This window comes from Piliocolobus tephrosceles, chromosome 14, assembly GCF_002776525.5.
Source record: "Piliocolobus tephrosceles isolate RC106 chromosome 14, ASM277652v3, whole genome shotgun sequence".
Lineage (NCBI taxonomy): Eukaryota > Metazoa > Chordata > Mammalia > Primates > Cercopithecidae > Piliocolobus > Piliocolobus tephrosceles.
Window position 1 is genome coordinate 99,425,564 of NC_045447.1, and position 17,364 is coordinate 99,442,927.

Sequence of the window (17,364 nt, forward strand, 5' to 3'; positions counted from 1 at the left end):
TAAACAATATCAAAGAAAAATGAGTATTAGGTATCCATTTTGCTTGTAAAAGTTTATATATTTATACATTAAAAACAAAAATAACTTGAAAAAATGATTTCACATTTTACATTTTGAAATATATCTTAGCTTTCTAAAAATCTGTTTTTAAAATGACCAAATTTATCAAAATAGAAATCGAAAAACATTTTTATATTCAATGAAAGTCTATCAGTAGAATCCAAATAGAGTGACAAAGCACTACTATTGTATATTATGGATGATTTCAGGGGTATCCAAGTCAGATGTCCTAATAGCTTCTTTCCCCACTGCCCAGAAGCTAGTTTCAGAGACAGTGATGCTTTAAGTCACCTTCTGAGCCCAACTGCATAAGTCAACTCTTTAAGAATTAACAGTGTTTCCATAAATCATACAGCCCAAGGTTTTTCCCTAGAAATCACCTATATTCTTATAAAAAGTGATTCTCAAGTTTCTTCCCCATCCCACACACTTACTGAGTGAGACCCTTAACAACAGTTGTCCACTGAAGCAACGATCAGGGGCAGGGGCTGCAAGCTGGAGTGGTACTAAAGCTACATTTTCTCTCTCACCACCACCATGCCCTTGCTAAACTACACCATGCCCTCGGTAAACTACACTGACTACACTGACTACATTTTCTCTCTCACCACCACCATGCCCTAGGTAAACTACACTGACAATATTGTTTTTACAATATTCAGGGAGATCTCATATTACACTTTGGAAGATCACATTGTGATCAACCTAAAATTCAGGGAAGAGTCACTGAACAGAAAGAACTGGAATTTCAGTAAGTTCTACTTTACTACTACTCTTCTTATTTAAGTTCTACTTTACTACAACTATACTTATTTAAGTTCTACTTTACTTAAACATCTCTTGCAAAATCAATGTAATTTTCTTCCAGTTTGTTACAGACTGAAAAAGTCATTATTTAAGCTCTCCTAAAATATTTCACATCAACCATAATATGTTTACATTTTAAATGCTAACCAGTTAGATGTTTCTTTCCAAACACGAAGTTATAACCACCTTTATGTGAGGTATATAAAAATCATTCTCAGATTCAGTATCCTCTTTCCCCATAACAAAAGAAATGAACAAAATGGAATGAGTGGAATAATCAGCATGACACCCGAAAATCTTTCTGTGCCAAGGTGAGACACAGAAATGCCCAGTTTTGCTCATTGCTTATCTCAAGTCCAACTCATTGCACATTAAGTCTTCAATCTCTAAAATTAATAAATCCAAAATCACCTAACATTTTACTAGTATTTAATTTCAAAAGTAAAGTTTAAATTCTAATTATCTCCAGTAAAAGCCTACAGTACCACGAATGAGTAGTCTTAATGAAGAAAAACGTTTACTAATGGGATATGCATTTAAAAGTCACACACAAGGCCAGATGCGGTGGCTCATGCCTGTAATCCTGGCACTTTCAGAGGCCAAGGTAGGAGGACTGCTTGAGGCCAGGAGTTTGAGAACTGTTTGGGCAATATGGTGAGACCCTGTCTCTATTTTTATTTTTCAAAATATAAACAAACAAACACATAAACAATAGCTACACATACAAAAACCTAAATATAACAAACCTGCTGCTTTTTAAATATGTGTTTATTTTAAATGCATAAAAATATATTTACACCCAATAAATTAAAACAATAGAAAATTTTTAACATACTATTTACACAGGTTAATATAAATTACTAATGAGTAAGTGTGTACTCTAATATGCTTGCTTAAAAATTATGAATATAAACAGACTCAACCAAGAATTTAAGGATCCAAGCAAGCTATTTAGTTCAGAGAAGAAACCAACAAAACAAAAAATAAAAACCTATTCTTAAGACTGCATATGATTCCATTATTACAAATTACATGTAACTCAATAAAACAAACATCATTTAATATATACTTAAAAATCGCAAGATATATATGAAAGGAAAGTCTTCAAATATCTTTCGTGGTTAGAAAACCTAAGATGTTTTACCTTGTATTTTCCCTGATCACATCCACATAAAGTACTCTCCATGGTATAACTTCTTTGTACTCCTATTTCCCTCCAAACTACAACACGTGCTGTGGATTCTTTAGATTTTTCCACTACGAAGCTACAGCTGCTCATGCAAAATGCTGGGGCAATATGGCTCAGTATCTTAGGCAATGTCTGTTAAAAACAAGAATGATGATGATAAAATAAACCAAGAGGTAGTTTTTAATTTTAAATGTTTTTATTTTTAAGAAGTTTTGATGAAAACACAGTAATCAGAGCAAAGTCATGTGGATGTTCTATTATATATCCCTTGCCAAACAGCAAAACAATCCTCTTAACTAATTTCAAATTTTCTACTTTTCTAAACAAATATAGTATCCAGTTAGAAAACAATGGAAGAATCACATTCACAGTATAACCAGTAAGCAAAATAAAATCATTTGAGAAAACCATGTCTAAAAATATGAAAAAAATGTTTAAAATGTGAAATTTAGTCATAAAAGACTAATTGAGATGTTTAACACTGTAAATGCCAATCATTCCTAACTTAATAAAGCTAAGACAATCACAATCAAAACTACCGCCGAAGTTTTCTGCAACTGAAATTATTCTCAATTTCATCTGAAAGCATAAATATAGAAGTATACCCTGACAAATTATAGGGTCAGGGGAAAGGCTGTAACTAGAGAAATAATCCAACATATCAAACTAGCTTACAGATCTAAACTAAGTTAAATTGTGATACTGACACAGGAATAGATGCATCTCTAGAAAGAAAGAGAGTTCAGAATTAGAACCAAATGTATTAAACTTATTATTAGTGGAGAAAAGATTGATCATTCATTAAATACTGGCACTACTGGATAGCCATTAAGAAAAACAATCTAAAGTCACTCTTCATTAAATTAAATTCTAGCTGGATTGAGAATATCAACTTAAAATTAATAAATATTTTTAAATGAAACTAGAAATAGTAAACATGGAACTGTACTTTTAAAACTTCAGAATGGGCCAGGCGTGGTGGCTCACGCCTGTAATCTCGGCACTTTGGGAGTCCAAGACAGGTGGATCATGAGGTCAGGAGTTCAAGACCAGCCTGGCCAACGTAGTGAAACTCTGTCTTTACTAAAAATACAAAAAATTAGCCAGGCGTGGTGGCAGGCACCTGTAATCCCAGTTACTTGGGCGGCTGAGGCAAGAGAATCGCTTGAACCTGGAAGGCAGAGGTTGCGGTGAGCTGAGATCACCCCACTGCACTCCAGTCTGGGCAAAGTGTGAGAATCCGTCTCAAAAACAAACAAAAAAAATGTTTAGAATGAAAAAAATCTTTCTAAGCCTCAAAACTCCAAAAAACAATTTATGAAATTAACAAATATGATAAAATTTTAAATTACTATACATCATAAACAAAAAATTAAAAAATATATTTGTAATATATAGAGAGGTTTTTTGTTTCTGTTTTTGTTTTTTTTGTTTGTTTTTTTGAGATACAGGTTCACTCTTGTTGCCCATGCCGGAGTGCAATGGCACAATCTTGGCTCACTACATCCTCTGCCTCCCAGGTTCAAGCAATTCTCCTGTCTCAGCCTCCCAAGTAGCTAGGATTACAGGCATGTGCCACCACATCTAATTTTGCATTTTTAGTAGAGACTGAGTTTCTCCATGTTGGTCAGGCTGGTCTCGAACTTCCGACCTCAAGTGATCTGCTCGTCTCGGCCTCCCAAAGTGCTGAGATTACAGGCGTGAGCCACCACGCCTGGCCTATAGAGTTCTTATTTAAAAAACAATAACAATTATATGATCTGAACAAAAGTAAGCAGAAAATATGAGAAAAGATTATTTTAAAAGACACAGATCATAATTGGCCAAAACATAGGAAAACTCAACCTTATTTATAATTACAGGTATGCTAGTTAACAATCAGGTATTATTTTCACCTGGCAAAGATGATAGTACAATGTAATAAGGGTGTGGAAAAACAGTACTATCATTCATGGTATTTGGTAGTATCAATTTGTACAATCTTTATGGAGGACAATTTAGCAATACTTATTAAATGACTATCAACAGAGACCACTAAGTAAATAAATTTGGATACAGTCTACAAAAATAACAAAAAAGCACAATGGAAATCTTATCTGACTGTTTAAAAGACTGAGACAGATTCAGACACGATGATCTGGAAAGATGACCAATAAATATTCTCATGGGAAAAAGTTATTATGTAGTGTTTAAAAAACATTAAAAGACAAAAACTGCATATGCTACTTGCATATCTATATGGATGTGCTCAGAGGCAAGTCTCACAATATACACAGTAAAACTGCCTAGTGTTAAGAGAATGACTAGGAAAAGATAACTTTCACTCACTTCTTTATATAAATCTGGAGTGTTTCCCCATTTTTTATATAATTCTAATCATTTTATTTATTTGGGAGTGGGGAAGAAGAGAGAGGGCATCCAAAAAGAAAATGTGCTTTGAAGTTCTGCTAAGAGCTGCAGTAGGTTACCGAAAACGCTTTTTGGAAAATAACCTAGGGCACTGGTTTAGGCATAACTGTAGGAAGAGAGGCACTGTGACAGAATGGAAAGCACACAGGACTTAAAGCAACACAGCTCATTTCAGTCCTAGGCACACCACATTTTGGTCAAGGCCTCAAGCATGTCAACTGACTCAGATGTCTTAGTGGACTTATTTGTATAGAAGGAACGATGATCCCTACCTACATCACAGAGCATTGTGAGGCTGGCACCGAAAATTCGTATGAGAGCTATAAGCACAACACTAAAAGCTGTAAGCACAATACAAATACGGTAATATAATTGTTACATGTTGGTCTATAGGTATAATTAATTCATCCATCCATTCAACAAATATTTACTTAATGCCTACTAAGAATCAGGGATACTCAACCAAATAAACAAAAGTCCTAATTTACATTATTGTTAGTCATCTCATTCAGGAATGATGATCTACTATCCATAATATTTAGCAATATTAAAACATCACTAAAAAGCTAATAGTTTTGTTGATGCTAAATTACATATTTCCATAGCATCATATGCTATGACGTTCACCTTACTGGAAGGATGCTATGATGTTCCCCTTAATGGAAGCAAATATATGATTTAACTTCAATTAAAAAATCTATTATGTTCCAAATTCCAACATTTTTTGAATGTCAACATGATGCTCAAAGGAAATGCTCGCTGGAGCATTTTGGATTTCAGATTTTGGGATCAGGAATGCTCAAACCAGCAAGTATAATACAAATGTTCCAAGAAACAAAAAAAAATCTGAAATCTAAAACACTTCTAGTCCCAAGCATTTTAGATAAGGGATACTTAACCTCTAATAACAAATATTTGTTTTGTAAACCTTTTATTTTAAGCTAATTTTAAACTTAGAGAAAAGGTGCAAAAACAGTAGAATTTTCATTTCTCTGTCACCCTTAACATTAATATCTTGACCACAGTTCAGTATCAGAATCAAAAAATTAGAATTGATACAATATTATTGATAGACTTTATTCAAATTTCATCAGTTTTTCTAATGTCGCGTTTCAGGATCCTATCCAGAATCTCACATTGCATTTAGTTACTGTTCCTCTTTAGCCTCCTGCAGTCTGTAACAGTTCCTCAGTCTTATAACTTTAATAATCTTGACACTTTTGAAGAGTATTGATTAGTTATTTTTTCAAATGACACTCAATTTAGGCTGGGCGCGGTGGCTCACACCTGTAATCTCAGTACTTTGGGAGGCCAAGGCAGGCGGATCATTTGATGTCAGGAGTTCGAGGCCAGCCTGGCCAACATGGTGAAACTCCATATCTACTAAAAATACCAAAAAAAAAAAATTAGCTAGGAGTGGTGGTGGGCACCTGTAATCCCAGCTACTCAGGAGGCTGAAGCAGGACAATCACTTGAACCTGGGAGACGGAGGCTGTAGTGAGCTGAGATCGTACCACTACACTCTGGCCTGGGTGATAGAGTGAGACTCCATTTCAAGAAAAAAAAGACACTCAATTTATATGTCATAATTTTTTGTATTTTCCCAAAAAACATAAACACTTGCACTAGAAGGACAAAGCAGTACTATGATCTATCATCAGAAACACAGCATTTATGTGTATTAGTCCATCCTTTCCCAACCCATCTGCAAAAAAAAAAAAGGTTCCATAGTATGGTAGTCGCCATCAAAAATGTCTTAATCACCAGAATCTAGGAATGTTACTTTACATGGCAAAAGGGGCTGTCCATATGTGATTCAGTTAAGGATCTGAGATAGTAAGATTATCCTGAATTATCTTAGTGGCCCTTGCCATCACAAGGGCTCTCATAAGGGAAAGGGGAAGGCAGCAGAAGGAGAGAAGGAGATGTAGCAATGGAAGCAGAGGTCAGATTCGATTCCTGGCTGAAAGGGACCATGACGCAAGGAACACAGACATGCTAGGGGTGTGAAGGAGAACAAGGAAAACACTTCTACAACAGGGCCTCAAACATTAATGTAGTTGATGACACTTTGATTTTAACCCAGTGAGCCCTGCATTCGACTTCTGATCTGCAGAACTGTAAGTCAATCCATTTGTTTTGCTGTGTTTGTGGTAGTTTGCTACAACAGCAAGAGGAACTAATATGATTATAAAATTATGGGAAATACTCCACTTTCACACATGTGCACACACACTCACATACACACCCGCCCCACAACCCTGGAAATGTAAGAAGCTTACATTTCCTAAAGAAAAGAAACAAAGTTGGCTGTGTCTAATGCAATTACCTGATGTAACTAATTACACAACTACTGGTGAGAGGAGGTTTGTATGAAACACCTGTTAACATCTTGAGAAATGAAATGTGGGAGAAAAGTGCATTATTTACTACAATTACAGTATCATCTTACGTTTCCTCTCACAACAAAATTTAAAAACTTAATCAAAGAAATTTGGGACAAGATAATTTTAATGAAAAAAACTGAGACCAAAGAGAGTTAATTTTATCTTTTTCTCTTTTTTTGAGACGGAGTCTCACTCTGTCCCCTAGGCTGGAGTACAGTGGTGAGATCTCGGCTCACTGCAAGCTCCACCTCCCGGGTTTACGCCATTCTCCTGCCTCAGCCTCCCGAGTAGCTAGGGCTACAGGCGCCCGCCACCGCGCCCAGCTAATTTTTTGTATTTTTAGTAGAGACAGGGTTTCACTGTGGTCTTGATCTCCTGACCTCGTGATCCGCCCGCCTCAGCCTCCCAAAATGCTGGGATTATAGGCGTGAGCCACCGAGCCTGGCCAATTTTATCTCTTACAGTGGAAAAACTACTTTGCATTTACCTTCCCACACATCTGTCTGCCATTCATCCATCAACCCACCTAACAACAAATATTTATTAAGTACTTATTATGAATAAGGTATTGTGCTATCTAGTGGCAATGTTGACAAAATGAGCAAATCAGACATATTTGCTAGGCATGTGGCGCTTACTGAGAAACCCATTAATCAAATAACAGAAAACCTTACAATTATAATTCTTAAGTGTTATGAAGGAGACAGAATCCTATAGATGTCTGATCTGATTTCGTTTTGGGGACTAAGTGAGAATTCCCTGAGAAGTGAAGTATGATCCAAGCAAAAACGACTGGGTGAGGCAATGGTGGCAATGATGGTGCTGTTCCAGAGAGCAGCCTAGGGAAGGCTCTGTGCACGTGCTCTTCATCTAGCTTTCTCCCATTCTCTGGCCCTCTCACCAGTCTCATTTTCTTACATTTTTTTACCTGGGTCTCAACGAAATATTCCCCTTTTCTATATCACTGAGCTCTGCTAATCTACTTGGTTTCCTTTATTTAATGCGGTCTAACCTAATAAAACTCTATTTTCTGAAGGTTGCATGCCAGAAATATTTGTTGACTGTTGACATGTTGGGCATTTTACATACATTCTTGGGCTCTCCCTCCACCTTTATCCTGGGCTTTGCCTCTCTCTTGAACTTAATTTCTTTATGCCTTCCTTTTTCATATATTCCTTTATTTTGGCAAGAATGTCTTCCAGCAGCTTCCAGAGAAAGGCTATTTGTGAGGTAAATTTTTGAGACTTTAGTGTCTGAGAACATCCTTTTTTATTTTCACACTTGCTGATAGTTAGAATGGGGTATGAAAATTACAGATTGGAAATCTAGTTGAAAATTATGAAGGCTTTACTCCACAAAGTTTTGCTTCCAGTGTTGCTGTGAAATGTGATGCCATGCTTATATGTAATCCTTTGTAGAAGAATCTGAAAAATTTGAGGAAATTTTTTCTGAAAACAAAAAAATAATCAATAGCTTTCCTATGTACCATCAATGATCAATTGAGGGGAGGAAGATATGTGGGGAAAAAATCCATTCCCACCTGCAACAAAATTCATAAAGTATTTGGGAATAAATCTAACAAACATTTCACACCTACGTGAAAAAATTGCATACTTTATCAAATATAAGACTTGACTAAATAGACACATAGGCAATGGTCACAGATAGCAATATTACATATTATTATAATAATTCTCTCCAACTTTAAATTCAAGGCAGCTCTAATGCAAATTCGAACGAAGTTTATCCCAAATGGATCCTAAAATTCACAAGTACAAAGAAAAAAAGTCAAAGCAATTTTTAAAAGAATAAGAAAGGAAAATTTGCCCTACATGATATCAATATTAATTATAAGCCTATAGTAATGAAAGCAACATTGTATGCAAAGAATGAAACAAGAATGGCTATAATAATAGCCCCGCAATACACCCATATATACGAAATAAGGTATGTAACAGATGACGCCATCAAACTGACAGGACGGAGGTACAGAGGAAGGAGGCATGAGCTAGTTCACGGAACAAGCCAACTGGTATTCACAGAAAACAGAACTAGATCCCCACATCTCACACAAACATTAATTCCAAACAGACAAAAAATACAAACACAAAAAACTTTTAAAATGAAAAATCTGAAACAAAAATGGCAAAACGTCAGTATTTATTGAATTTGAGTAGTTCATGTATGTTGTTTTCTGTACTTTTGCGCATGTTTGAAATTCAAAAACTCATGACTCATTTGTAATAATTACCCTGTATCCCGTATCTTCCACAACATCACATGAAGTTGCATTATCATTGGTATGCCACACTGTCTCTTTGATGCTGCAACCATACATAAATACATTCTTCTTTCGGGAATGGCCATGATAATCACAATAAACCTTGAAAATACATATTTTAAAAATTAAAAGGCTCCAAATTCATATGTTGCTAAGTAAAGGTAGTTAATATCAAGCCAATAAACATGTAAGTCTGTGTCCCTTGGTCTTTTTTATTGTAAAAGAACCACCATTTAACAATTAGAACCAACGAAAGTAATAACACTTAGTTTGGGAAAGGATCTATAATTAATTCTAGAATTGCCAAATCCTTTAAAGGTCCTATATCACCTTTGTGTTTACTATTCACGGTTTAAAAAACAATACATTCCATTATAGTTCCAATCTACAGTTGTGGTGATTGGTGCCCCAAATGGCTGTGAAAACATTTACCTAATTCGGCCTGGAGCAGTGGCTCATGCCTGTAATTCCAGCACTTTGGGAGGCTAAGGCGGGCGGATCACTGGAGGTCAGGAGTTCGACGTCAGTCTGACCAACATGGTAAAACCCCGTCTCTACTAAAAATACAAAACTTAGCTGGGCATGGCTGTGGGCACCTGTAATTCCAGCTACTTGGGAGGCTGAGGCAAGAGAATTCCTTGAACCTGGGAGGCAGAGGTTGTAGTGAGCCGAAATCGTACCACTGCACTCCAGCCTGGGCAACAAGAGCAAAACTCCGTCTCAAAAAATAAATAAATAAAAATAAAAAATAAATAAAAACAAACAACAACAAAAAACAAGAAAATGCTCCTATACAAAAACACCATTAAGAAGGGTATGGTTTTAATTTAATTTTTAAGTGCATCATTTTAAAAAAAAATTAAAAATAAAGGACATGTCAATTTTACTCCTCTGCAAAGTTTTTCTATCTTTCCTAAAGAAAGATTAAATAATATACACACTAATATAACAGGAACATTCTAATCAAAAGCTGGTGAGAACAGGAGGAGCATACGTATATAGTCCAGTCCAGTCATGCCTGGACTACATTTCCCATGTGTGTAGTAGAGACTTAACAGCTTCAGAGCTGACTAGAAAACTCAGAAATAAGTTTCTAGTTTGAGAATCTGGAAGATACATATTGTTACCTTAGCGATGTTCAAACAGTGAAGTTAAATATCTAAAACTTACAACCAAGAGTTGCCAATATTCATAACCAAAAAGGGAAAATAAAGAAGGCTTATGAGAATTAGAAACATTCAGCCTTATAAAATTAAGACTACTAACATAATGGATTAATTTGACCTCATGATTATCACGCAAGTGCTTGATAATAAAAAATGACATTTTATCTTTAACTATACCAAGTAAAAACAAGTATTGCTACTTACCAAGGGTAAACGTTTCACTGCAGCCAAGTATTGCAACAGCCCCTTAGCATGGTAAATTGTAGGATGTAAATCCGGATTTGGACTTTGCCACTGCCTATTCAAATCCTCTCCACTTAAAGAACAGCGATGACTACATGTACATCAACACAAAGACAGAAAAACACTGGTACCAATAAACCCTTATATACACTTCTTAAACCCTTATATACATTTCTGGTTTAACTTTATGATTCTATTCCACTAAGCATTTCAAATAGGTATAGATGGTAAGCTCAACCAAATGCATACTATATTCATTATGTAAACATTTATTGTTTGCTATGTGCAAGCTTTTGTGTCACAAGCATTTAACTGTGGTAAGTTTCCAGATTCATAATCAAAATTTTCAAAATATAGAAAAAATTAATTCTTAATTCCAGGGTTTTCTTCCATATTTTATAAAAATGTATTAATAATCACATTTTCCATTCTGACTACATAATAATTTATGTTAGCATGCTATATGTTGACTTCATCAATTAAAGTGCTATCTAGGTGCTTCTTCTGAGAAAGACAAGTATATGAAAAGTATATACTGTTGTAAAAAACCAAATACCTTTTTGTTTATTTATGGGTACTAAGTAGTAAAGCTATCATGCAAATAAGCAAATAATCATAAAGTGATGACAAATAGAATTCTAACTGGTCAATATATTTCTCAATTAAAAATAGACATCATTTTAGTTCCATAACCATAACATATTAAGAAGAAATTCTATATTTAAAAAATTCAGTAATTTCTAAAATATGAGAAATATTCATGCTACTTTTATTCAAGTAACACAAGTTATCCTCATCTTTGGAGATATTCATGACAACCAGACTAAATCCCATCTTTCAGAGTGGCACTACAGAGACCTTGTCAAATTACCAGAATAAATGTACTATACTAACTATATGCAGCCACCTCTTACAAAGTAATTATCTTCCACTATTCCCCCGCTAAAGAACTCCTGTCAAAAACTACGCCTCATATCAGGAAGAGGTTAGCAGGTGGGGCTAACATTCCAAGAGATCCCAGAAGGATCTTAATCTTAGAACAATCTAGGTTCATGCTACTAACAAAAAAAATAAAGGAATATGAGAGGTATGAGTTAATCTTTCTTACAACCTGACATTGTGATTTTTCTAAAACAATTCAAGCATTTTATGAAAGCATATTCCCATGGATAAGAATTTCTCATAATTTCATACTGCTACTAGTATCCAAAATATATTTTCATTTAAAAGTTTATCTTAATTTCCCACCAAAAATTTCTTTATTCTAGAAAGATCACTAAATTTGTTAACCTGGACACTGTTATTTCAACAAGTTTATACAGGACAACCGAAATGGTCTAGAATATATTCTATAACTATTGCTTAACTTACTTTCCATTGATGACACCATCTGGATTTAACATAGGGACAATTTTAAAAATATAAGATTCTCGTAAGCTCTGAGCAGTGGGGTTATTGCTCATGAGATATTCCAACGTTCCTTTCATAACCCAACTTGCATTAGTTTCTCCAGGATGTACCCGAGCAGACAAGAAAACGTAAGGGCGATTTCCTAAAGTACACATAAAATCTCAAATTAAAATGAACAGCTACTAAAAGTTTGTATATTTTATTTTGGGGCTTTAGAAAATATCTCTAACTCAATTGTGCATTCTGATATAAATTAATAGAACCCAATGGTGCATCCTACAAGCACTGCACTAGGCCCTATAAAATAAACAAATATGAAAACCGATAAAACCATATCCCGAAGGAGCTCATAACAGGACATAAAACAGTAAGTAGTATTTGATCCACTTATTTATTTCCCAATGACTAATTTAACATGCAAAATTAGTTATTTAGTATAATGTTAATTTTATAAAGAACAAGTACTTGGGGGAAGTTTAAAATATAAAACTATTTTTTCATAAAATCATGGGGAAAAGAAAGAAAATATAATTTTAGCCCTGTCTTACAGTTGCTCTGATAAGCATAGAGAAAAAAGTTTATCTGCTCAGAGATTTAGCCTCCAAAATTTCACTATATACATTTAGATACACAAATCTACAAAATAATCATTCAGCTCATCACTCATATTTTCATACACAATAAGCTCTGTTTCCTGAAAATACTTTGAGTTCTTATCAAACTGAAACAGTTTTATTTTTATTACTACAGCTGTACATTCGAGGCAATTTAAAAAAATGTAAATGGTAGTGAAAAATGAGTAGCTATTCAGTACCAGCTATCAAAACAATTGATAGGTTTCTGGTTGTTTTATTTACAAGTAAAATCAGTTCATTTCTAAATTGATAGTATTATTACATGACCTCTTAAAATAATTTGTTGTATTCTACTTTGAATACAATTTCTAAGGATAGAACTAACAACAGTAGTAGCAAAAGAGACCTCAGAGAACATTTCACGTAGCCCTTTATTTTCAGGATAAGGAAACTGAAGCCCAGAGGTGGGCCCATGGCTAGCTAAACAATAGCAGGGCCAAGACTAGAGCCCAAGTCTTCTGGTATCTGTTCCTATTATCATTTCCATTATAAAATACAGATAAAGCAAATCAAAGTGGGTGAGAATGACTGCTATTGTGAGTTGGGAAGACAAACTTACTGAAATGACAGATATGTTCATAATAATTAGACTCTGGCATTGCTGTTATAGTCACCAAGGGGCAGCTGTTTCCAGACAGGGTTTCACATAACACATCTTTCCGAAAATAGATTTGCTGAGGATTGTGTGCTGATTCCAATTTTTGAAGATGCATCTTGATAAAAATTTTAAAACAAAGTATACAATCACTTAAAAAGTCCCCATGATACACAGAAATAATGCATCCAGATCTCCACATAACTAGAAGTGAATCAGATTCTTAACCCCTTATCCAAAACCCTCAGGGCCAGATGTAATCTAAACATCAGTGTTTGGGAAACTTGAAAAAGGCAATATATTGTTTAAATCATTAATTATGCAGTCCCACCAACAGGGTCAGGGGTAGCAATCTGTAATACACACATTATTTGTGCAGCAAAACATATGAAGAATCACCCTAAGTGGAATCAATATTCTAAATAAATTCAGGTCAGGCTTTGCCTCCAAATGAGTTCCAAAAAACCTGTTGGTTTTCAAAGCCTTTTGAATTTTGAAATTGTGAGTGATAATAGACCTGTAACAGCAACAATCTAAAATTTGAAAAATAAAAATTATGTAGCACAAATTTTAACAATTTATTTTCCTGATTTCAAGATTAATATGGGTTTATTGTAAAATGTCTGAAACACAGCGGAAAAAAACAAAGAAAAAAATTTTTTAATGTTTTAAAAATTTAAAACACCCACAATTGCACCGCCTAGATTACCACTAACACAAGGTATGTAAGCAAAACCATGATTACACAGACTTTTATAATCTGATTTTATCACTTAAAAATTTATACATACACACAAACACATATATATTCATAATTATGAATACTATACCACATCATTAAACATTTTAAATGTGTATTTTTTGAAAATACAAGTTTTAATGGTCTTACGATGTGGTTATACCAAAAATAAATTGTTCAATTCCCTATTTTTAGATATTCAGTTGGTTTTCCAACTTTTGCCTATGTTCTTTCACATAATCACTGTTGACTGAGTGGTCACTATTTTCCAGAAACTGTACAGGGCATTGGGGATATGACAATGAATAAATGAACCCTACCCTAGGAAAAATAGAGAGTGCTATGGGAGCCTGTAATAAGGGGAGGGGAGCCTAGCCAAGTCTGGGCAGTCAGGGAAGGTCTTCCAGAGAAAACTACATTTAAACTAAACTCCAAAGGACGAGTGAAGAGGGCAGAATACTGCAGGCAGAAGTAAAAATATTAGGAAGACCACAAGACAGAACAGGGCTTTTCAAAGAATTCAGTAAGATTCATTATAGCTACAAAGGTAAGAAACAAAGAATCTGACACAGAATGAAGGGCCTGGCAGACAGGTCTTTCCCAATGCATAGTATACATACCACTGGTAATTGAGACAACTAAGTGATATGTAGGTAACATTTTAGAAGTTTAATAGGCATATATTTTATGTGAGTTAGAAACAAGTCTAGCACATTAAATTTTTCATGGATTTCACAGATATTAACTGAGGATGAGGATATAATTTAAATGATTTCATGGATATTAATTGAGGACAAGGATACACTTCAAAGAGTAATCTATTTTAAAGTCTATTTAAAGATAAATAATACTTCAAATAGTATGTGGATATGGCAAAAAAAAAAAGGAGGGGATTATTAGAAAAAGGACAGGGTGAATCATGGTAAGAATTTTAGACTTCATACAAAGGGCAAGGAAAATCACTAAAGAGTTTTAAGCAGGGTATTTTGTGATAAGATTTAAGCAGGGTACTTGGGCTACAGTCTGGGGTTTGTCGGAGGGGGTGGGGTAACTAATGAAAAGCAAAGGGGGCAAAACTGAATCTAGGACACCAGTTACAAAGAGGTTGGCAGAAGCCCAGGTGAGAAACAATGGTCATGCCTAGAAAACATCATGGTAGGGGGACTGAAAGAAAGCAGGAGAATTCTAAATACATTAAAAGGCACAATTAGTAAAGAACAATAACATAAAACCAGGCAAAAAAAACTGGGAAAATATATTTTTATGTGCATTCTTATTTGTTTTCCTAGGATAAATTACCCAAAAGTAGAACTACTAAGCACAGAAAGATACATGAACATTGTACCTTTATGGTAGGCTGTAACCTTTATTAAAGTACAGTAAGTCTCATTTAAGTCTTCTTAGGTTTGTCTTCCTAGGTTTGATCTCTCTTCTGCTCTATAGACTATGTTTTTCTTTCATTTTCTCCTCTCTAATAATTTGGGAGCTTGTTTCTAATTATAGTGTTCCAATTTCTTTATTGGTAAATTGATCACACCTTCATGACCCTTGACCATTAGAACAGATATTCTGTTCCGAGAATAAATACCAACCACAGTTGGTATTTAATTACTAGACTTGTTTGTTTAGTTTTGTTTTTAGTTTCGTTTTGCCAATATTCAAAGTCTCAAAAGGTCTCACACAAAACAACTCTTACACCCCAGATTCTTAAAAATCTGGGTCTAGGTCTCCATAATAAAACCATTTCCTTCAGAAAACGATCTCAATTTTTCCTTCAAAAAAACTCAAATTGCATCCACATTTTCCTAATATTCTATTTTCTATGAGATTCTGGTTAAACATGCAGAAATCTCACCTTGTTAAAATTTGTAAATTATGGAATCTTAGCTCAGAGAACTGTGGATTTCAACAAAAGATGGGAAGTAAAAATCATGTCAAAGTTCCTTAATATTTCTATTAAAAAAAAATAAGAATCACATTCCCAGTTTACTCCTCAAGAAATATTGTAGTATTTTCCAAAATCTTCAACACTAAACCCTTTTATGTTATGATATTTAACTAAACTTCATTTTCCTTATGTTAGAATATTTAACTAAACTCAATTTTCTTCCATTATCTTACACATATCCATATAATACAATTTAATTTAGAGTTCTTACCTGTAAAGTTGAATACGTATATGGATAGTGATAAGCAAAGTAGCAAACATCATCTTTATGTGGAAAACTGACAGTAAATGTAATTGTATAGTAGGATTTTCCCTTTTGCCCACCTGCAGCAACTGAACTTCTTGAGAAATGATTTCTACAATAAAAAAGCATAAAACATGTTCATTTCATCCACACAAAAACTGATTTTCCTTGTTACTTTTATTAAATAGAACTTCAGGGAAAAAAGAAAAACCGGAGTCTATAAAAAGTGTAACTTAAATACCCCATTAAAAAAAAACTTAGTGCTCATAAAGCAGTTAACTGTTATTAGCTGACGACACTACATAAATTTTCACTTCTGAATTTACTAATTAAATGAGCTAATACTCTTCACGTCAAAAAAAATTTTGACATCCATACACATTATTGAATCTAGAAAATGATCATCAGTGGCTGCTACAATCAAGAGAGGAAAGGCTGATGGACACCTTTACGTGGATGGATCAGGTTACAAGACCTGGGTTCACTAATCAATAAGATTACAAAAGGAGAAACAATCAGAGATGATGATGTTTCCCGACATGATGCAATGGGAATTCATTGCACCACCTATTAAGTATTCTTGCCAAAAATCAAACCTGAAGTTGATCAAGCTTCTAGATCTAACTAACAGTTTATAGGAAACTGGTGAAACAGAAGTACTTGTTAACACCACAGGGATGCAATCCAATAAAATCCAAATGTGAAACACCCTACATGACAATCCAGCTTCTTTAGCAAAATGAGAAATTTAAAAAAAGAGAAAAGGGAAGCCTATAAATTAACAGACTTAAGGGACATGTCAACAAAAATCAAATGTAATGTGCGATCCTTAGCTGGATTCTGATTAAATAAAACTATAAAACACAATTTAGAGGCAATTGGGGAAGTTTCAACATTGAATATTTCATCAGAGTAAGAAATTTTCCTTATCTTTCTGTGTTGTGATAACGGCATTGTGGTTAGATTGTCTTAAACAGCCTTTGTCTTTTAGAAATACGTATGTAAGTATATACGGATAAAATACAATATCTGAAAATGGCCTTAAAAATTCATTGTGGAAGTATAAGTTTTAATTTCCAAAATGTTAACTGGAGATGTGTTCCAAATACAGTACATCAGCTTACACAGTTCATCTTTGACTGTAAATATGTGATCTATGTATGGTAAATTAGAAGTACGTGCTAGAGGTCAGGTGCAGTGGCTCACGCCTGTAATCCCAGCACTTTGGGAGGCTGATGTGGGCAGATCACC

General features: G+C 34.4%; 1 protein-coding gene across 3 annotated transcripts in view; it reads right to left on the bottom strand.

Moving 5' to 3' along the window:
• AGTPBP1 (ATP/GTP binding protein 1) overlaps positions 1–17,364 on the bottom strand; it is a 196,008-nt gene that overhangs the window by 31,973 nt on the left and 146,671 nt on the right. For all 3 annotated transcript variants that reach the window (XM_023229531.2, XM_023229533.2, XM_023229532.2), the window contains 6 exons: positions 16,081–16,225; positions 13,147–13,300; positions 11,914–12,094; positions 10,504–10,633; positions 9,104–9,235; positions 2,012–2,188 (listed from right to left, as the gene is read on the bottom strand). In XM_023229531.2, the coding sequence (XP_023085299.2) occupies positions 2,012–2,188; positions 9,104–9,235; positions 10,504–10,633; positions 11,914–12,094; positions 13,147–13,300; positions 16,081–16,225 (919 nt within the window). The remainder of the gene's footprint in view (positions 1–2,011; positions 2,189–9,103; positions 9,236–10,503; positions 10,634–11,913; positions 12,095–13,146; positions 13,301–16,080; positions 16,226–17,364) is intronic.